The sequence below is a fragment of the Ruditapes philippinarum genome, unplaced genomic scaffold, assembly GCF_026571515.1.
Source record: "Ruditapes philippinarum isolate M1 unplaced genomic scaffold, ASM2657151v2 ctg5061_1_1_1_1, whole genome shotgun sequence".
NCBI lineage: Eukaryota > Metazoa > Mollusca > Bivalvia > Venerida > Veneridae > Ruditapes > Ruditapes philippinarum.
This window is the reverse complement of record NW_026854961.1, coordinates 38,150-61,765: the sequence shown is the minus strand read 5'-3', so window position 1 is coordinate 61,765 and position 23,616 is coordinate 38,150. Positions and strand designations below refer to the sequence as shown.

Here is a 23,616-nt window from a genome sequence, read left to right as displayed (position 1 = left end):
GTATATTAATTGTTATAAATTTTTTTATGGGCATTGGTTGCAATATGTTACAGAATTTATTTAGAAATTTGGCGTGCATCTTATATTTATATTGTATTTATTTGAGCATTTGGTATTTAAATTATTTTATTGAATGGAATGACTTAATGTTTTACAAAAAAGTAGGACGGAAATAGTAGTTTATTGTTAGAGGAAATGTTATTTTGTTTTGTACCAGTGTATTATATTGTATTACCAAGAAATAAAACATATTAAATATTTGATTATTTCAGGGTGTAGCAAAGAGTCTTGGCCTGGAGGATCCTGTAGTCTGTCAGGATCCTGTAGTCTGTCAGAGTATGTACATATTCAAGGTTTGTGTCCTAACTTTCCTGGAATTATTTCCTCCCAATGTTATTTGTCATTTTATCTGGAGAATATTCAAACCTCAAACATAATTTCAAAATTTATGATATCTATGGTAACTTGTGTTCCACTCAGGTGTGTGAGTTTATAACATGGAAATCTCAAGCCTTTTTTTGCCTAGAATCTTTTCAGACACAGTTTATTAGCTATGCTGTTTTCTTTTGTTGGATTAGGTTATTAATGAAGAATTATTTTCATTTACTTGATGAAAATAATCAGAATCTTGCTCTAAAATGGAGAGATACCAGTATATCTTTGCTAGCTATGTGTTTACCCTTCAAGTGAAAAAACTTGATATGATAATATCACACTTATGCCACAAGAATAGAGTCAAGTCTGCCATTTTATGCCAACACAGCATTCATGTAACTGAAATGTAACTGAGATGCTTGTAATACCTTTAATTCAAACATATTTCTATTGAAAAAATAATTTAAATTTTGAAAAAATAAATTTGAATCATTTTGCTGCATGATGATTTTTAGTTTAGCTTTCATAAAACAAATAATACAGGTTTTTTTCTTGTCTCATTTCAGCAACCAGGAATTGGTGGGGAAGGTAAACAAATAACATGTGTTTTTATCAATCAAGACTTATATGAATGAGTTATCTTGTCCTAGACAAAAAGTATTATTTCAGTACATATTTTTGTGGTCTGAAAACATTATGTCTTCAGTTCTTTTTCTAGTTTTTGTTTGTCATATATTTCTATACATTATTTATATTTTATAAAAATTATAATCAAAACTTGTTTGCATCATATTTGATGTGGTCACAGTCATCTTCATATGTACTTTATATTTCGTTACTTTGCCTTGTCTAGTTACATATCAAATTGGTAAATTATCATGCATAACATTTTGTATATATATTGTAATATCTTTTTATACGCCCGTTTGAAAAACGGGACGTATTATGGGAACGCCCCTGGCGGGCGGGCGGTCGGGCAGGCAGGCGGGCGGCGTCCAATTTTGTCCGGAGCATATCTCCTACATGTATGGAGAGATTTTAATGAAACTTCATAGAAATGTTCACCACTATGAGGAGCAGTGTCGCGCACATGAACCAGGTCTCTAGGTCAAAGGTCAAGGTCACACTTAGAGCTCATTGAAAAATGCTTGTCCGGAGCAAAACTTCCACATGTATAGAGGGATTTCAATATTACTTGGCACAAATGTTCACCATTGTGAGGTGGAGTGTCGCGCGCAAGATTCAGGTCCTTGCGGCCAAGGTCAAGGTCACACATAGAGGTCAAAGTTCAGATAAAAATATGAAGATGTGTATATGGACCATTTAGTCATCATTTATTGAGGGATTGTAACACAAATGGTCATTATCAAGACTATGGCTGTGATACATATAATTTAGGTCAATATATACAAGGTCAAGGTCACTAAAGATGATGAAATATCCAGATTTTTTCCGGAGCATATCTCCTACACGCATGGAGGGATTTTAATGAAGTTTCATAGAAATGTTCACCATTATGAGAAGCCATGTCAGGCACATGAACTAGGTCTCCAGGTCAAAGGTCAAGGTCACACTTAGAGCTCATTGAAAATGCTTGTCCGGAGCAAAACTCCCACATGCATAGAGGGATTTCAATATAACTTGGCACAAATGTTCACCATTGTGAGGCTGAGTGTCGCGCACAAAATTCAGGTCCCTGCAGCCAAGGTCAAGGTCACACATAGAGGTCAAAGTTTAGATAAAAATATGAAGATGTGTATAGGGACGATTTAATCATCATTTATTGAGGGATTGTAACACAAATGGTCATTATCATGACAACGGCTGTGACACATGTACTTTAGGTCAATATATGCAAAGTCAAGGTCACTAAAGATGGTGAAATATCCAGATTTTGTCTGGAGCATATCTCCTACATGTATGGAAGAATTTTTATAATACTTTATGGAAATGTTCACCACCATGATATGTATTGCTCCATGCATGATCCAGGTCTCCAGGTCAAAGGTCAAGGTCACACTTAGAGCTCATTGAAAAACGCTTGTCCGGAGCAAAACTTCTACATTCATAAGGGGATTTCAATATAACTTGGCACAAATGTTCACCATTGTGAGGCTGAGTGTCGCACGCAAAATTCAGATCCCTGCGACCAAAGTCAAGGATACACATAGAGGTCAAAGTTCAGATAAAAATTTGAAGATGTGTATAGGGACCATTTAGTCATCATTTATTGATGGATTGTAGCACAAATGGTAACTATCATGACTACAGGTGTGACACATTTAATTTAGGTTAATATTTGCAAGGTCAAGGTCACTGGAGATAATTAAATATCCAGATGTTGTCCGGAGCATATTTTCTACATGCATGGAGGAATTTTAATGTTACTTTATAGAATTGTTCACCACCATGAGACATAGTGCCCTGCACATGAACCAAGTCTCTAGGTCAAAGGTGACGGTCACAGTTGGAGCTCATAGAAAAACGCTTGTCTGGAGCAAAACTTCTACATGCATAGAGGGATTTCAATATAATTTGGCACAAATGTTCATCTTTGTGAGGCTGAGTGCCGTGCATAAAATTCAGGTCCCTGCGACCAAGGTCACACATCCTGTGCATATCTTCCCTACTGATTTGTTTTAAGGTTCATTTAACAACACAGTGCCAAGAATAAAAACTTGCTTGCTAGATAACACTTATCCATAATGCCCCCATCTCCATCTAAAGCTTTCGTAAACGGGCGTATTTTGTGACTATGGCACCCTTGTTTACCAGTGGGTAGATCTGAAGTCTTATTGTTGCCTTGACATATTCACTGAATAAGCATAAGCCTTCATTATTAGGTGTAAAGAAAGTTGTACTTTACATATCATAATATGACCTTGATCTCCTATATGACCTCAAGTTTTAAGGCAAGATTGTCAAAATTTATGTCATATTACTATGTTTTTTTTACTATGAAACTTGTTGTTGGTAGTTTACACTCCGGATTATGGCAGTAAGCCATATTGAATGTACCAGAATACAGTTCAGCCACCACACCATTCTGGGCAGGCTGTCAAGCAGTTTCTCAGTACTAGTTCCTTTTACTTTAGCTAGGAACTGATACCTTTTGTACATACCAGAGCCAAGGTACAGTGCAAATGACAGTAGAAAGGACTCCATGATCAATCACAACGAAAGTGACATGCATGCAGGAATCGACCCTTGATTGCCTGATTTACAGTCTAACGCTCTACTTATTGAGCCAACTGTTGGTTAGAAACTTCATGAGGTTGGGGTATTTGTGTTACATGAGTGTATCTTGTCTTGTTTCAGTAATTCCACACCAAGACTCGACATTCTTATATACCAAACCACAAAAGCTTGTAGGTTTATGGTTAGCTTTAGAAGACGCCACACTTGAGAATGGTTGTCTCTGGTTTATTCCAGGCTCTCATAAACGTAAGTTACTTTAATCCTTACCTTGCTTAAAATCCTTAAATGGACTTGTCTATCTTTAAATCTGGACATAACAATTCATTAAATGAAGTGTAACAGATGATTTTGTGAACATAAAGTGTAATAGATGATTTTGTGTACATAAATTATGATAGATAATTTTGTGAACATAAAGTGTGATAGTTAAGTGTGTAAACATTACTAAGTTTGTTATTGTTATAAGTTGTATACCATTTGCTTCGCTGCAGATGGTATCCTTGGTGAGTGGAGAATGGTGAGAAATCCTGATAAAACTGAAGGTGCATCACAAACTATATTCACTGGTGAATCGCAAAAATGCGATCCAGAAAAATTCATTGCTGGTCCTGTTAAAAAGGGTATACATAATTTACTTATTTTGATTGTCTTTGTCAGTTGACTTTCATTACACGATTTTTGATTGGAATACATTAAGAGATACTGGATTTTTATTTGCAAAATAAGTCGAGCTATCTTACAGAAGATTGGTGGTCATAGTAATCTATTACATTCAATTTACCTGCATATCACATTCAGTGTCACCATTTTACCTTAAAAAAAGTTGATTTGATTGTTGAAAATCAGCCTTATGGGACCTTGATTAGTTAACAAAATGACAAAACCATTTAAGTAATGTACATATTTCATTAGGTTAATTTAATGTTGTCTGCAATTTTCATGTTATTTTGTTGTGATTAATGCTTTCGAGGGATAACCCTTTTTCCAGATTTTTTTATATGGTAAAAGTTCTGGTTTGTTTTGTTGAATTTGGGTTATGACATGTTGTTTTAAAGTAACTTGGGCTACTTAATTGACTTTAGGTACACTAGTTTTGATACATGGTGAAGTTGTACATAAGAGTGAGAAGAACCTGTCACAGAACTCGCGTCATATCTACACCTTTCATATGTATGATCAACAAGGGACTGAATATAGTAAAGATAATTGGTAAATATTGCTTTTGTTTGTTATCTTTTGTGCTCGAGTCATTGATAATTAAGCAGGCTAAATGACAAATGTGTCTCAAATGTTTAGCTTAAATGAATGTAATGATAAACAATTGGTGTCAGGATTTTTTTGATTTTTTTTGGTCAATTTTCAATGCTTCATGCCTTTTAATCAATATATTCATTAATAAAATTAAAGAAAACAAAATGAATGTCATCTATTCTTTAAAATAATTGTTAATATTGACAATCCATATGTTACTTTATGTTTTATGCCAAATATTTACTTATCAAATACACAATTACCCTATTACTATAAATACGGGCTCTTTTGACTCTTTAACTTCTAAAATTAAGCACGGGTCAATAGACATATCACCATCCATTCTAGGTTTGGCACGCTGCAGGAATGCCTGTGCCCCAATTCACAATATATCTAATTGTGAATATTTTGCATGATGAATTTAATTTGAATATTTAACCCATTACTTTATGAGCATTTTGTGAAAAATGGATGTTTTCATTGTAAAGTCTCCTGGTACAAGTTTGAATTGCTAAAAAAAACCAAACTGTTTCAATACTAATCAAACTTGGCACAAGTGTTAACTGGACCATTGCCTTTGCAACAACATGCTCAGGCTTAAATTTCATGTTACCATGGCAACGAGGGGACATCTCAAAATTGCCAAAAATCACTATTTTGCGTTGATTTTTTCCATCAAAATTGATTTCAAAGTGCTGCAACTTCTCAATGGATTGAGATAGAGTCAAAGGCTTTTCAGCATTGGTTACATGTTACCTTATGATCGACCTGGGGCCATTTTTAGCCTCCAAAGTCAAAAATGTTCTTGACGATGAGGGGGACTGCCGCCCCCCTTCAAACACCCTAAACAGAAGGCGGCACATCCCCCTTCTGGCAACCCCCTGATGAAACTTTTGCTTGTGGGGCTGCGCCGAAAAAGTGGTCACTTTTTTAAACAACATTTCTCAAACAAAAACAAGTGTTGGGGGCCTAAATAAGGCATTTTTTCACCATTTGAGACTCTGAAAAGGGGGGTGGGTAAAAAAGGCGTTAAAAAGCATGTATATCGCGTAATGGGTTAATTGTTATCGTTATAAAATAATTGGTTATTTAACAAAATATGATAAACAAGATCAACAAGGTAAGGCGGCGTTCAATCAACGCAGCCCCACACGATCTAGCGACAAGAGCCAGTGGCAAGGAGCCCAGGAGGACCCCAAACAAAAACAGGACAGGGCACAAGGAAGAGCATGGGCAGGTTAATCACTAAAAACATACATAAGAAGAAATAATTAGTAACTGATAAGGAACTCAAAGAAAACAAATAAATGATTGATTAATAGGCCCATAAAGTCAAAGGGCACAGGGGAAGGGGACAGGAGACCCGGGGAAGGGGGGGGGGTTAAATAAAAACTAGGGGCAAAGGGAAAGATACTTACTTAGAAAACAACTGGATGAGTTTTTTTCTGCCTCTCAAGGAATAATAGGTTTGATCTAATTATTACTTGGTTCACGACCATATTTTTCATCATACCAATACTGGTTACTTCCATGAAGTGGTGTATTAGGAATGTAGCATTAATTTGTTCCACAATGTAGATAAAATGATTAATATATTATGTACTAACATTATTTTTTGTATATTGAAGGTTACAGCCAACAGAGGAGATGCCGTTCCCACGTTTATATACCTGATATACTGAAGTTCCATGCTTTTTTAACCAGTAAAATATTTTAAACAGACTGTGAATAATATTTAAATTGCAATTTACTTGAAATAAGAAATACACGAAGTTTTTAACAGATTTATTCTGATAAAATGTTGAGACATTGACAATATTTTTATTCTGCCTGTAATTTAGGTTGAGCATTTTATGGGGTTTTATTATATGTGTACGTAAACACTCTAATGTATCATAAAATGCTTGTTTTAAACACGAGAAGAAAATGATTAAATCTACTTATATTTATAGGCTCAACTAAATGAATCTTTTAATGGTCGATGATGTTGTCCACATTTAAAGTCACATGAAGTTTGGCAGTTAAATTTTCAATTTCTTAATTTAACACATGCTTCACAAACTGTTCATGTCTTCTACTTTCAGATGTGTACTTTATTCAACTTACTATATGTCTTAAAATGAAATAGAATTTTATCAAATATCATCTGCTCTGGGCCATCTTTATTTTTCTGGCTCAGAAGTTATCTTAGATGCGAGCCATCAAGAACTATTATAATATAACTATATACATTGACTGACAAAACATGTCAAACTATGAAGCAACAATAAAGCAATATTCTAACACAGTGCACAATATTTAAAGTAAACAAACTTTTTTTATTATGCTATGATAAAACCTTAGTTGTACAACGTTTATGTAATACTACTAATTTTTTTGGGCTAAAGATCAAGTTAAGTATATACACATACTACAATTCTGGAAAGCGTGATTTAAAGATGGTCAAAATAGGATTTTTTTGGCCTGTTTGAATTGATAATTTGTAGCTTGTTTGTTCACTGTATGAATGTTGTTATTTCAAAACAGACTATTTAAACAGTTTATTAAGCAGCCAAACTTGCATATTATATTCATACGAATAAACAGTTACTTTACTGATAAAAAGCTTTCTGTGTTATTTTAAACCTTGGAAATTAACAATAAACGAGCACATTGGTACTTAACAAATTTATTGTACAGGTCAGGAATGGTAGTCCCGACCAGACCAGAAGCCTTATTCAAATAAGAAAAAAAGTCTTTATGTCTTGCACAAAGCATGCAAATGGTAGATTCAAGGAAGCAATGAAAGAAACAAAAATGAAAATAACGGTTTTGACCTCTCTTGACATATGACGAAATTATATCATTGACAAAACATTCGACCTATTTTTCGACAAAAAAGAAATAAACAAACGTCACTTCAGTGTATTATTCAAGTACATGAATGGGTATTCTGTTAGAAACTGTAATTCTTTCATTGTGATATAAAACTTAAATTTTCAAGTTCTCGTAAATGTGAGTTTCATGTACAGGAGCTTCGCGATCATTTGATTGTTTCACTGCGCATCTTGGCGGGATCGGTGGTGTTCTTTTAACGTCGTTACCTGGTGTTGGTCCTTTAAAGACGTTTTCTGGAGGTGGTATTTTGACGACGATTTCTAGAGGTGGTATTTTTACGTCATTTTCTCGATGTGGTCTTTTCATGTCGGTTTCTGGAGGTGGTCGTTTTCCAACGTCTCTTTCTTGAGATGGTCTTTTCACGTTATTTTCTGCATATGATAAAACGATGTTTTAATAAAGGAGGCTTCTAAAATGTAACTGATAATTATCTCAAACTCATGTTCATTGTTTTCGCGGACGAATACATATTATAGTACTGAATACTGAAACTTGTCATATGATGACTTAAGTATACTTTCCAACTGTTTGACCAGTTACCTCATATTGAATGTAAAACGTCTAAATTCTTTTAACAAGGGTATATTGACGTTTTTGATATCCTCACGGATTTATATAACAAGTCCGTGATATCTTCCTTCAGGATTAAGCTTCTATTGGATATTTCGCGCGTCTGTTTCATAAGGAAGAAACATGTACATGTAATCATATCAGTTTGTGATATTACGAAGAATAAATTTCTTACGGGCAATATCCTCATAAATATTACTTTCTGCTCGCTTTAGACTTTGGTCTGTACTCCTGAAAAGTAAATTGTCAGTTGACTCACCAGTCCGCAACATTAGAATGATGCTGTACAATGGATATTAATACAAAATTTTATTTTGACTTCAAGGTACAGTCTAAAGTAATCATCCTACTGATTGACATTTTTGTTACAAATGTTGTACTGCAGTTAATCTTTAAAACGTTAAAGTGACATTTTGCCTATCCAGGTGTAAATGGTCAGTGAACAGGTAAAAAATAAAAATCGATATTTTGCCAAAATTGAGTTCAATTTTATATTTTACTATGAAAAACTATTCAATAATCAACGTTACCAATAGAATGTTTTATAAAAATCATGCAGGATGTATCAGTAACGTTCAATTCTTAAAAAGAGTGGGGCAGTCTTTTTTATATATAATTTCGACTGTTTTTATATTGTATCATACACATTTTCAATTATCAATAATTGGTCAATCGCCATAAAAAATACCAAAATATATGAAAAAACAAGATCAACAAGGAAGGGCGGCGTTCAATTAACGCAACCCCCAAACACGACCCAGTAACACTGGACCACCGGCAAGAAGCCCAGCAGGACCCAAAGAAAAAAGTTAACTCTACTTGCCAGTAAAAAAATGAACATAATGTCACTATATGTTTATATGTACGTGGTTGAATTCGTTTTCTATGATTATTTTCTTTTTTATGACTTGTTAGTACAAATATACTTGGCTATTCTTTATTAATATGGTGAACTTAATTAAGTTATGGGCCACTTTATCATTAACCAAACAAAATATTAACTCCTCTGTTCAGGAAAACAAAGTAACAAAAAAAAACCCAAAAAACAATAGCCCCAGGTCAAAAATCAGAATGGTTACCTTTCAGTTTTGTCGTTTTCTTTAGCCACTTGTGCTGAATTATCAATGTTAAAATCATATATACAAAAATAATGATGATAATGAATATTGAAAAAACGAAAGTGACAAGTACATTAATATTGTACATAAATTTATCATTACATAAATGTACTTACAGTTCAAATATTTAAAAATATTGAATACCTGAAATAACACTTGTATACATGGATACATACTTATTTGTTTGTAATCATAGAAAAGATTTCATGGTCTGGCATGACCTTTGAAAATGATAGCAAGCCTTGCATGTTACAGCTTATTTATGACTTAAATATTATTACAGGTAATGCTAAATATGTTTTTTTAAACAACTAACTAGCTATCTTATCATATATATATATATATATATATATATATATATATATATATATATATATATATATATATATATATATATATATGCACCCCAATATCATTTCTTATCCAAATTCGAATACTATCTTACGATAGTACATTACAAAAATATACCATTTAAGTTCTTGTAAATTTCTTAGCAATCTTATTTATATAAAGATAAAAATTTGACAATTTTAGTAATTGTTAAGTTACTTGACACTGTTTGGCTATTTACATACGATAGACTCGACTGGGATAATTAATTCTATGCAATAATGAATATTGATGGTAACGGAAACATATATAAAATTATTAATTCCTTACGGGCAATGTCCTCATAAACATTATTTTCTGTTCGCTGTGGTTTTTGGTCTGTGTTCCTAACAATACAAAATATCAACTGTAAGGGTGAATTCTTAGCAAACGATTTGTCATGATGTAATGATCTTACAATTTCATTATGACTACAAGGTATGGTATTGCAATTTTGAACGAAGACATCGTTTATAACTATGGTGTTCGTCCTTCTGTTTAATAGCGTGTCCGCTCTGTATCTTTTTAATATATGAGGTATATTGCACTTCTTCATTATTCCTCATGTCCAGACACAATCAAACCGAGCGCAATTTAGTTGTGACTTATGCTTTCGAGGATCACTCTTCTTCCAGATTTTTATTATCATTAGAAGAATTCAGATTAAAAACAGTTTTCTTTCATAATCCATAATTGAAATATAACTATTGATTCCTCAAACAGATTTGCACACGGGTGTATATTGTCCCGCCTTTGCGATGCTGTTGTTAATGCAAATGGTGCATTTAAGTCACTCTTAATAAATGTTACCAATCTTAATTTGTATATACGGCAAGTACTACTGAAAACCATGTGACACTATCTATTCATTACTATCTATTCACGTAAATTATAACTGCAATTGAATACTGTGGTTTTTTGCAAAGGATGAATACTCATTACAGCTAGCAGATTATGACATAACAAACAATAGATATTGATACTCATATGCTTTAGGTGCCGTGACCATGACTTTTTAGAACAACAGTTAACATGTTATAATAGGTAACACTAAGAATGATTACCTTCTAGTTTTTGCGTCCTCTGGGTGCGCTTAAATATCAATATGGCAATATTAGATTAAGTTCATATCTGGATATAATAAAAAATTAAAACGTGAAATGTCTGTTTACATTGTACGTCATGTAAACTTATCATTTACTTTTTGAGTTATAAAAGTGTAAATAAAAAGAAGAAATTGTTTTTACATCATAAACATAGAAACAGTAATATGGCTTATTATTGTTTAAATAATTTCAATAACAAAAAAGCTGAAAACATTTTTCAGATAAATAACTTACTGGCTATATTGTCATATGATTCGTCAGCACATACATCGTTGTGATCAAGGTTTTGATAATTCTCTCTACAATGAGTTAAAAATGCAAATACATTAAAACAATCGGGGCCCCTACCAAATACACCTATAGCAACAAACAGTTTAATGACAATAAGTGATGCATAATTTTGAATTCGTGTGGAATTTGCCAAATGTTTCATTTTACATTAAAATAGAAAAGTATAATGTACGTACGAGAGTGGATCGATACGGAATGCAATATGGTCAATAAATTTAATAGAATATGAAATATCTTACATTTTTCTTTTCTAACCCTTCGTAAAAATCTTCTACAGGAATACTGAATACAAAGTTTCAAACATTAAATCAAATTTTAAATTCTTCAGCATTGTTGTCCTTAGGTATACCTTTCAATAATTTGCCTGACTTTCAAGGGATTTTTGCGAATCGTATTGGTTGACTCTTTTGATATGTCTACGAAAAGGATTATCTAGGCAAGAGAAAGTCTGGCATCTTTGTTAATGATACCCTTGACTGTATGAATGTTTTTGTCAGTATATATGGAGCGTTTTCTCCCAGGCTTACACACCAATTTTTGAATTGATGCATCCACCAATAAACAGTTTCATAATTTACTTCATTATTTCCATAAATGGTCCAAATATCATTCTAAATATTTATAGCAGATTTAGATAGTTTTGCATGAGCGTTTATGAAAGCCCGTATTTCAGCAATTCTAACTAAGCATATACCTGCCATACTTTATATGTAGCTACTTGTTTAAAGGACTTTAAACGATTAACTATGCTCATCTTTCAGTAAAATATTTTTTTTGAAGAAATTTATTGAAATCTACGGCAGTCTTACTGAATATGTCCAGTTGGAATTAAACAATGTAAAACTATGTATTGGAAGATGCATGCCCTATTACAGGACAAGTTAAGTTGGTCCTTTCTTTGAAAAATGCCAGATTTTTACGACACTTTATGTTTATAATTATTGTGGCCTCTTATAGTGTGTAGAGTTTAAAACACAACATGTTTACTTTGTGCGAAGTCAAAACATGTTGATTTTACATTTACAAGGAGGCAGTGTAGCAATTTGTAATATTTTCAATATAAAATTTGGTTTTTATTTAATTCTTAATTGTTTGACTACACACATGATTTTTGTTTCATTTGAAAGTAGACTATTTGAAACATATAGCATAGTTTACACAAACATAAGAATCACAAGCTGAATAAGTGGAATATACTTAATATATATATTTTTATATATTGACCCACCTTCGTACATTATGAGTCTAACATCATTCAAAGGTATTCTGAAATATCATTCATTAACATTACTAGTATTCGAAAAGTATGATAAAAACTTACAGATCTGCTTGCTTCGTGACCTTTGTTTCTGGAAATAAAATCGTAAATTGTTAGGTGTATCTCATTTCGTTTAAGCTCCAATTAATGTCATACCGTTATTATAAACATATTGCATACTTTTCTTTCAATTTTTATCGAATATGAGCAATTACCAACTAACTGAATGCCCCTGCATACAAGCCGTTCTTGAACATAAAACTATACAGAGAGGATATATAGAAGATTTTCGTATGCTCGTATGGAAGAAGCAATTTTATTCCATGGAGTGTACATAAAAATGTATTTTCAGAATGACATAGTCACATAGCCTAATATCACTGCTATATCTGCTCCCTTATATAGCTACATATCTGCAACACTTTTTATCTGTTACTCAATATTACAAACATCTGTTTCCCAATATAACATACATCTGCACAATTTACTGCATTATTACAACATGTCTGCACTAAATATCTCTCCACGTCTGCCCGCCAATATCACTATATATGTATATCTTCAACCCAAATATCCCACATATCTTCCACCCAATATCACTGCGATATCACTATCATTACATATTTGCAATCATCAATAAACTTTAACTTCCTTATATCACAATCTGTCTGCAGCACAATAAGAGAACATGTAACATATTATATCTGTAGACCAATATTAAAACAAAGAAAGTTTTAGATATCGACATTATTGTTGAAATTCAAAAAGCAAGTCAAGGTCTGAATATATTCGTAGATCTTTTCAAACTTTTAAAACTCATTGAATACAATGATAAACGATTTTAAATGTGTCTGTTTATGAAATAGGATAAATGATCTAATATTTCCAAGAATAATAATTAACAAATAAGCACCAACAATATAAAGTTTTAGGTGACTTTTTATCACAACATTTGATACAATTATTCTATTGTGAATCAATAACAAATAAAAATTGATTCACAAAGGTTTCTTTGGAAGCAAACATAATAAAACAAAATAATAAACCGTTTGGTATCACTACAAAGACCCTGTTTTAAATGAAGAAGAAAGGTTTTTATTATTGAAACAACATGCCACATACCTTGTGTTGTTTTAATTTTGGATTTTTTCTTTGGAACTTTCTTGGATTCCCTGCAGACGTATAAATATAAAATAGCATTAATCATCATGATATGTACACCAGGGGAGAAACACCAATGTTTTTACATTTTTTTACTTTAAACATTAATTATAATGCATCTGCCTTTAATTGTAGGTTTTTTGCTTTGGAGGCGTCTTATTTAAATGATTTTCTTTTTTGGTCTATTTCATAAGCATAAAAATGATATAAAAATTACGATTAAACTCTACTTACAAAATGTATCCGTTATTTTCGGCCGATCCTGAAGTTAAAATTGTATCAATGAATGACTATTTAATGATTATAAAACTTATGTTGAATATAAAATTATATTTTTGTTTCAGGCAACCAATGCAAAATGATTTTCCTTTTAAGTACAGTTATTTCGTGAATGTTAGTATTTCCATGCAAGGACCGCTGTGATTGACAGCCACTTTAATGTAAGTTGGGTGAAAATCATGAAACATATGATAGCTCGCTTTTGGATATTCTTTGCTCATCGTTTTTAATAATGACTTTTCTTAAATTGAATACTATGCATGCACATCTAAATAAAATTTAAATACTATAGTCTTTATCTGTTATAAAAACCGGATGCATTACAAGAAATTGCCTTTTTGATAATTTAAGAGCTGAATATAACTACTACATTTTATATGCAATCAGAACATTTCAATACCTTGTTTATTCTTTCGCCTTTTACGTCGTACCACTAGAATGACAAAAGCCATAATACTGGCCAGTATAATTATTGAAATGCCACTTGATACACCAACATAGATGGGCACATCTGTAAAATACAACATATTTATAAAATAGGAACATATGATATAAACTAAGATGCTGATATAAAATGTTTCATCAAAGAAATTATGGTAGTTCTTCTTCGATATATGGGCCATTTCTCTATAAGGTTTTTATATCTGAATATCATTTGGAAATACGGAAAATCCACAGTTAAAATGTAACTAAAATTTTGATAGTCATGGATTATTTGAAAGAAAAGAGGTTAATCTACTTACAATTTGTTGTTTTGCATAACTCATCTAGACTGGTAAAATCAATGGAAACATCAATGTACCGAGTCTTTTCCAACAATGCGAAGTTTGTAGCGGTGATTGAAATGTAGAAGTTTTTATTTGAATTATCTTTCACTTTTTTGTCACACAAATTTAATGCATTTACTGGTATGGTGTAGCTAAATGATTCACATTGTTTACCATCGAAACAGTCGCACGTTGACGTACCATTATGGCAAGACTGCATTAAAATAAAACACTGTATATATCAGTATGAATTAGGTCATTGTAGGTGGGAGTAAAAGTAGGTATGTAGAATATCAACCAGAACTTGTGTTGAAGGAAATGTATAATTTCAATATGACATTCTTGTATTTAAACTCTAGTCTAATTATCAGTAGAACAAATATCATCTTTTATATGTAACATAACTTATTATATTATGTTATTTTACACATCAAATGTATAAAAATCGAAATACCACATTAAATTAAAAACAAGAAATGAAATAAATAGGAATAAAATGGCAAAGATGAGACGTACATCAAAAAAGAAGAAAAAAACAAACACCCTACCTGTAAGTTATTATCGGTATGAACATTTGTATCACCTGTTGCTATGTTTAAGCTAGAATTTGTTATTCCAAATACCCAAACAATACTGTGAATTCCACTATGACGATCTAATGCTTTGAATTTGATATAATGCAAAGACGAAGGCACTTCTATCGCTTCAAATATGCCAGAATCGTTAGGTATATTCATTAGTTCAAGTTCCGGTTTAGATTGATCTACAGAGACGGTTGCGTTTCCTTCTTTAGTATTACCAGCAATATCAACAGCTTGTACCATGATTGTGAAAGTATCGCCATCATTATAGCTGATATTTTTACAAAACGACTGCTCTTGTATATTTGTAGCTTCAGTTTCTTCAGTTTGTTTTCCATTAATAAACACTGTCACTAAAAACTTGATTATACCGTTCACATTTAAAGTACCATGAACCGATAATAATCCGAAATTGTGCTCATACACACCCGTAAATAATCTGTTTTGCTCTAGCTGTATAGGGTCGAGTAAATAATCATTTGTATAGAATCTGTTAATGAAATGATCCTTCCAAGTCAGACAAATGCATCACGTGTTTGCCATGTATAGTTTGTAAGATAAGATGCTGATTCAACAATGATTGGTTTGTCGTCTCTTGTTTCAATAAATGAAGTATCATCATATAGCATGAACCTTCTTGCTTCTTGTACGTTGCCTGCAAGATCTTTAACCTATTGTTTCACTTCATACAATGTTGGTTTATAAGGTTTAAGATACAAAGAAGTATCTGTGTTCGAAGCGTTCATTACTTTCATATACATTGTAGAATAGTCAAGTTGCAACCGTCCTTTCTTCGAAATTACCTCATGAACACTTATTGTATAATCCTGTATTGTGGAGGCATACTTTGCTGATCCATTTAAAGGAATTGGATCAATCCATCCAGCAATTGACACCCGGTTAATCGGAGACCATGTTACAGGATGAAGGATATGTAAAGGTTCTGTATTGCAAGATCCAGTATCTCTACAATGTCTAGGGGGTCTGATCGAACGTGTAACATAAAGTGCGTTTAATACTGACTTTTTGGTACTGGACATACGGATTCACCTTTAGGGTTATGAGATTTACACTCTCTAAATACCCTCCTCCGAAAGCCTCAAACTCAATACAAAGTCTACAAAATTAAACGAACAGCCTTATCAAAAATCTGGAAACAATGTGATCCCACGAAAACATTAATCACAGCAAAATTACATGAAAATTGCAGACTCGTTTTTATTGAGTATGAATATGAGGGATAATGAATAAATGCAACATCCCACACGTCCCCTAGCACCGGCTTGAGCGGTATATGATAATTCAAGCAACGTTAACACAAATATGACAATTTCAATTTTACATGAATTCAATAGATATAATAATTCATAAAGTGGTTCTGTTCTGGTTAAGAACGTGTAATAATTACGCGAAACCACGCGTGTGATTATTATGCAGCGGCGTTATAAAGACACTGTTATGGGTAGTGCCGTGATAATCACACGCAGGACTTTATATTAAAATAAATCAATACTCAGCACTTAACAGTGCATTAATGATCCAGATGGACCAGAAAAATATAACAACACTGAAGTAAAGTTCGGGGCAACTTTTAAAGCTACATGCTTCCAGATAAGCGAAACTATTTCAATATAATCAAACCTGAGAAAATTTTAGGAAAAGTAAAAATATTCAAGATTTAAGTAATAATTTACATGTTATGTGCCATTAATGGCTGATTATTTAGTATTTGTAACTATATTTCTACTGCGTTACTAACGCGGTAAGGGCTATTTTTGCAGATTGTTTCCTCTTTTTCGTAATTTACGTGGGTGATAAGTGCCATTGATAATGTGTAAATTGCTTCCTTTTGGTTATTTCACTAAATAATACTTTTAAACACATTTTCAAAATTTTCATGAAAATTAGCATAAATCTGGGGGCGTGCTCCTTTAACTGCTGCCACAAAGCACTTGACACCTGCTGTTGTGCAGTACAAAAATCTGGAGACAAAGTCATCCCTCGGAAGCATTGATAATGGGGATAATAAAGTAAGTGCTAATGAATAAGTGTACAAGCCGATATCAGACGTTTAAATAGGTGACAGTATATCTTTTTAGAACAATTAAAAGTAAAGAAATGTAGAAGATAAATTTATACATGTTTGCATCAAAATTTAGTACTTGAATTTCAGACATTATTATCAAAATTTGTCTGTACATGTATGTATTGTAAACAGCTGGATTGTGAGCTACGTTGCAAGATTACTTACGAGTCGCCTTCCCTGACACTAGAGAATGCCTGATCTATATGAATGCTTCCATTGTCCTGCCTCACATAATTTATAGTTTTGTTCAGTGTCGCATCTCCAAATTGTTGATGGCTAATTCTTGTTGTTAAACCTGGTTTATTATTAACATGGACTGACTGATATTTCTTCCGGATTGTCTCAATAAATTCCGAATCCCGTGCCGTTTAAGTTTTGGATATTATCCATGATATACACACTGTCTCGATAATCGCGGAAAGCAATGATAGCTGGTTTTTAAGGTGTCTGTGTAAGTGCACGTGCTCTACTCATTGAACCCCGGCGATGAATTCTCTGGACACATATTTCCGGTAAATTAATGTCTAACTGGTCTGACATGAACTCCGGTGCATATATCCTTGTGTGATGAAACCGCTAATCCGTAGAATATAAGAGTTTGTCTTCTCCAACACGCAATCTGATCTATTGTTTGGTATGCTAACTGCTTCAAGTAGACAAGTACAGTTTATGTTCCATTATAACGGTAAATTTTGTTTGACATTTGTAATGTTTTTTCATCGTTCTTCTCAAATTTAAAATACAAAACAGACAATTTGTAATCTATACTGAAGAAAAGGAAACTGTATATTTAGCCTATTGTCTATTGAAATTTAGCAGAGTTTATCAATTGTCAGTTGGAACAGCATAAATAGACGTACTTGTGTGATAATGTGAGTCGATGTTGTTGTAAAATATCAGGGATACACTTCACAACACCTTTATCCAAAACAATTTAATGTTAAAGTGTGAAAATATTTATATCATACAGGCTTTTCTTTATAAACATCTAATCTTCTCTCTTATCATTTGTAAACCAACCAACCAACAACCAACCAACCAACCAAAAATATATCTCCTCTTGTTCTTTTTAACTGAAACGCAATAATTTAGTAAAGTAGATATACATAATATTATTATGTAAGCTAATGTAAAGTTATTATAGTAGGTCAGTACCTGAACAACACTATCCACTTCTCCAGGCAGAGCATTGGCATCCTCCATTTACGTAAATCCCTCGGTTAAAGCAATAAGTGTTACAACTTTGATTGGAAGATGTAGATAATCCCCAAGTTTGTGCAAGTTCTTGTTTGTGTTCCACCTCCACATGCTACAGTACATGCAGACCAGGCCGAGCATGCATATACAGCTTTAAGTAAAAATTAAACATACAATTATCGAATTAGAAGTACATAACATATATATCTCATTGTCAATTGCTCAATATATAAGAAAAGTTGATCATTTGATCAAGATAGATAATCCTTACCTTGCTCATGTGTTTTCATTAATATAATAAAGAGTGGAGTATTTATAACATAGTGCACTGCATTGAGTTAATTAAATCAATCGGTGGTATTTTCTGATCTTTGCCAATTAAAACGTACTGTATGTATTTTCCTGTATAAGTTTATTTTTATATACTATAATTTATCTTAAAGGGCACCGAGATGCAGCGACTGTATTTATCTTTTTTACTATAACAGTTAGAGTTTGATACAAACGGAATTCTGCATGACTAGAGTTGTATCAAAAATCATGTATGTTTATTTTTTATGACAGCCACACTTTATCCTTGCATATCATGGCTTCTTCCTTAAAAAATACACTTACAAAAAAAAAAATAGTTGTCTCGACTGGGGTTTGAATCCCAGACCTCTCACACCATAAACGAGTGCGTTACCCCTGAATCACGGGGAAGTTATACGAAGAGAGCTTCAATAAATTCAATAAATTCTAAATTTAGAATATTTATTTCGGGTTTGTAATCCTTATTAATTTTGATGATTTTTGTTCACGATAAACCTGTTGTTTAACTCTAAGTAAATGATTTAGCAAAAATCTTCTCGCCAAAACAGTCCGACATGCATATATTTCGTCGAGCTGTTTGTCTTTAAGATAACCTGAATGCAAACTTGAAAGATTAATAATATCTGTCATATTTTGCGGTTCGGATCGGAATATCCGTCCCGAGGTGACCCGCCCATTGGGCGGTAACGAGGCTTGCCGAGTTACCGCCCATGGGCGGGTGACCGAGGGACGGATATTCCGATCCGAACCGCAAACATATGTCAGATATTTTTTCTTGCATATTCTACCATATTCCATTATATTTTTAATTCTTCATCTTTATTTTCAATGAAAATTTATATCATTACAACCGTAACTACTTTCATTCAACAGCGTATGAATTACAAAATTATTCATAACGGTAAAATGACGTCATCTTTATCGTGCCATTGTACAGCACGCGACTCATCTGGAACCCCCCATGCCAGATGACATTTCCGGCATGGGTAAAACTAACGGAAACGCCAGTCTGATATGCAAGAAAGATTATTATAGAGTTTTGAACTTATGTCTCTTTTTCTGAACTAAAGCGTAAACATTCGAAGGGCTTTAAAAAATGTTGATCACAACATAATTTGTAACATCATCCTTACTATTGTTTTTTTGTTCATAGGGGAAGAAACGAATAGTAACATTCGTAATAACGAAAAATCATGTCAAAGTTTGTAATGTAGCTTAACATGTACAATATAAAAGACTTTTATTGTGTAATTTGATTTTATCAGATCTTGAGTATATATGATATCATAAACATGTATGGTTTGTAATTTTGAATTTTAAGATATATAATACCTATACAGACAGTGTGATGAGAATTAAACAAACACTTTTCTTTTCTTAATGGGAGCTAAAAGACACACAAATAATGTTCAAAGAAAACGAAAAAGACAGAAAGTTAATCCCAGTTGGATTTGAACAAACAGCCAAAAGTATCATTTATTTATAAAACTCTTTTACAGTGAAGGTAATAAATAATATTGGGTTTAACTTAACAGTATAATCGGCTTTCGTTCTTTTCAATAAAAATCTTAACGATAAATCGTTGTTCTGAATCGTATACCCGGAAGATATTATCTTAATATTTTGAATAGGTAATCACGGTCTGTATAAAGAGCATAAAGACCGAGTATCAAACAATGTGTAGTCGCGTAACACTCATTCAGTAACAAAATGACACATATTTAAAATGCAGTACACGTCAGTAATATAATCTTTCTTTAATAGATAAATCGTTAGATTTAATACAAATGAGTGTTCGAGGTGCTTGTGATCATCATATCTATGTTTTAAAGTTTAATGCACTTGAATTACACTTAAACAAGTTTAATGTAGTAATTAACGGTGGCACAAATGTGACATGTGTGTATTTTGATTTATCTCGTGGCCACGAGATACTATGTCGTTGCCACGAGTTACTAAGTCGTGACCACGAGATACTATGTCGTGGCCACGAGTTACTATGTCGTCGCCACGAGATAGCTAAGTCGTGGCCACGAGATACTATATCGTTGCCACGAGTTACTAAGTCGTCGTCACGAGATAGCTAACTCGTAGCCACGAGATACTAGGTCGTGGCCACGAGTTACTAAGATGTGGGAACGAGATGGCTAAGACGTGGCCACGAGATTTTTAACCAATCAGAATACAATATATATTATTATGAATTTTTGAAACTTTTAACTAACTTTTACATGCAACATTAATCTTTGAAAATACTGAAGATATTCACTTTGAACCTGTTTTTAGGATCATATTAGAAAGTCACCTTCCAAGGCCCATCAGACATTAATTTTGACTCTAGCTCTTTGTTTGGACAATTTTGTGATCGAATTAGTCAGTTTGTACGTACTACGGCCTATTAACCTTGTTTATACGATAACATGAGAAGGTATAAGTCCTGGTTTATTTTATTTGTAAGGGGCATTGAACATGGACAGTAGATAGCCTATAAGGTAAAATCCTTGTCTGATGAATAATTAAGAAGGGATAAGCCATGGTTTATATGACCAAGAAAGATCTTACCTGATAAGTAGATGACATATAATAATTTCGAGGTCATTGGGTCAAAAATCTTGGTCACAGTGACGCTAAATGTAATATAATTGACAAGTCAATAAGTTGTATAAATGGCACTTTTACACTTTCAATTAGGAAAATCATATAAATGGTGTAATCTGATTGGTTATCTATGTCGTGGCCACGACTTCGCTATCTCGATCCCACGACTGAGTAACACGTGGCCATAACTGAGTAACTTGTGGCCACGACATAGTATCTCGTGGTCACACCTTAGCTATCTCGTGGCCATGACTTAGTAACTCGTGGCCACAACATAGTATCTCGTGGCCATGACAAAGTATCTCGTGGCCACGACTTAGCTATCTCGTGGCCACGACTTAGTAACTCGTGGCCACGACATATTATCTTGTGGCCACGACTTAGCTATCTCTGGCCACGAGTTAGTAACTCGTGGCCACGACATAGTATCTCGTGGTCTCGACTTAGCTATCTCGTGGCCAAGACTTAGAAACTCGTGGCCACGTAATAGTATCTCGTGGCCACGAGATAAATAAAAACAAACACATGTCACCTTTGTGCCACCGTAAAAATTGTTCTTTAAACATAGTTTTTGGGAATAATTGAAACAAACGACTTACAATCAATCAGCGAAAACGGTCGTAATGTTATCAAGTGACTATTAACTTTATAGTGATATTATGTATAAATGCAAATATTTTTCAAATACTTTGCTGTGTTGGGTCATAAGTAATAAAAGTGTCCAAGCTATATGTAATATGTTGTCATTTTTATCTAAAATATATTTTTTCATATCATTTACTGTGAATCCTTTAAAGTTTGTATATCATTTATCTTTAAAGTACTAAAATGTTTGATTCATACAAGTCGTAGAAATAGAAAACATGATAACGATTGCATTTAATCTAAGTTTGACAAATGCTTTTAAGATATAATAATATTTAAGTTAGGTATGATAAATGCTTATATGCTTATATAAATATATAATTAAACAAACGTATCAGTTATTTCTTACAAAGATTTTATTAACCACCACACCCATCTATTTAAAAATATTCCACTTAAACACAATAAAAACTACAGTTTTCATATTATTCAATCCATATTTAAAACAGCAAGACAACTTGAAACGTTACCTTTAGGAAGACTTATCACAACGCCTAAAAGTAAAAATATTAGCGCCATTCTGATTCCATGTATACCTCCGACAAAATATAACATTTATGAATTTACGTGCAATGTCAATTTGTTTACGCGATAATTTACGAATTGATTGTATTTAACGAATCGTTCTTCCTGGTTTAAGATGTCACTGCAAGAAGATAACTTTTTACGCATAAAAGCAGTGTTGTGTAGAAAGATATATATTTGCAGTGAAATGAATTCTTACAAATAACCTGTATGAAATGTGTATATTTATTTCATTCAGAGCGAATAGCACAGCACAAAATCATTGCTTAACAGTTAAAATTTGAAAACAAAGATCAACAAGGAAGACAGGCATTTAATGATGAAGGCATCCACTAACAGAACCCAGAAACACTGGACCCCCGGCAAGGAGTTCAGCAGGACACAGGACGAAAACAAAAGAGGGTACAGGGGCATATTACTGACCTGACGGCGCGCCATTATAAATACATCAAAATAAGAAATAATAAAAATCGACATTTCAAGAACACAATTAATAAAAAAAGACAATGAAAGGATAAGGATGCAGGGAAAGTGCAACGGGGTCAAAAACAAGAAGTGTCACGAAAATCAGCATATAGACAGACATACATCAGAAGAATATAGAGGGGCACTGTCTTAGATCAGTTAGAAGCATAAGCACTACTGTGTTTTTAAACCGATTAATGGTGCACTAAACGCAACATATTTCATTTTAAATGAAAGAGTATAAATAAAATGTATCCCCGCCGAGCGAAATTCTCACAATAGTAAAAATTAAAAAGGGAGAAATAAGTACATAAAGATAAATAAAAAATCATCCCAATGACCATTATAATGATACTCATTGTCTTAAAGGATAACACAGCAGCAAGAATTTAAACTGCTGTATATAAGCCTTATGTCTTGTGATATGAAAGAAATATTCAACAAAATGCCAAATAGTTTTAAGAAAGTATGGCTTCATGTGTCTTTAACACAATATACATTATTTCAGGCACAATATACAGCATATTATGTTCCTGTTAGACACTAAACGGTGCTAAATGTTTACAGACCTTCCAGGCAGTTGACTA

The 23,616-nt window shown here is 32.9% G+C and overlaps 2 protein-coding genes across 3 annotated transcripts in view; one reads left to right on the top strand and one right to left on the bottom strand.

The window, feature by feature from the left end:
* Positions 1 to 272: 272 nt before the first annotated feature.
* LOC132741645 (phytanoyl-CoA dioxygenase domain-containing protein 1-like) lies at positions 273 to 7,121 on the top strand (the record flags this gene model as incomplete). The annotated part of the gene is made up of 6 exons (XM_060729865.1): positions 273 to 353; positions 942 to 963; positions 3,694 to 3,819; positions 4,065 to 4,193; positions 4,656 to 4,782; positions 6,453 to 7,121. Coding segments are annotated over 6 exons (531 nt in total), but the record flags the coding sequence as incomplete, so codon positions are not given.
* Positions 7,122 to 9,975: 2,854 nt separating this feature from the next.
* LOC132741646 (uncharacterized) overlaps positions 9,976 to 23,616 on the bottom strand; it is a 46,797-nt gene continuing 33,156 nt past the window's right edge. For both annotated transcript variants that reach the window (XM_060729866.1, XM_060729867.1), the window contains exons 8-15: positions 14,597 to 14,834; positions 14,254 to 14,364; positions 13,809 to 13,836; positions 13,536 to 13,585; positions 12,477 to 12,504; positions 11,099 to 11,163; positions 10,823 to 10,850; positions 9,976 to 10,105 (exon numbers count right to left, since the gene is read on the bottom strand). In XM_060729866.1, coding sequence (XP_060585849.1) covers positions 9,991 to 10,105; positions 10,823 to 10,850; positions 11,099 to 11,163; positions 12,477 to 12,504; positions 13,536 to 13,585; positions 13,809 to 13,836; positions 14,254 to 14,364; positions 14,597 to 14,834 — 663 coding nt within the window. In that variant the 3' untranslated portion in view covers positions 9,976 to 9,990. The remainder of the gene's footprint in view (positions 10,106 to 10,822; positions 10,851 to 11,098; positions 11,164 to 12,476; positions 12,505 to 13,535; positions 13,586 to 13,808; positions 13,837 to 14,253; positions 14,365 to 14,596; positions 14,835 to 23,616) is intronic.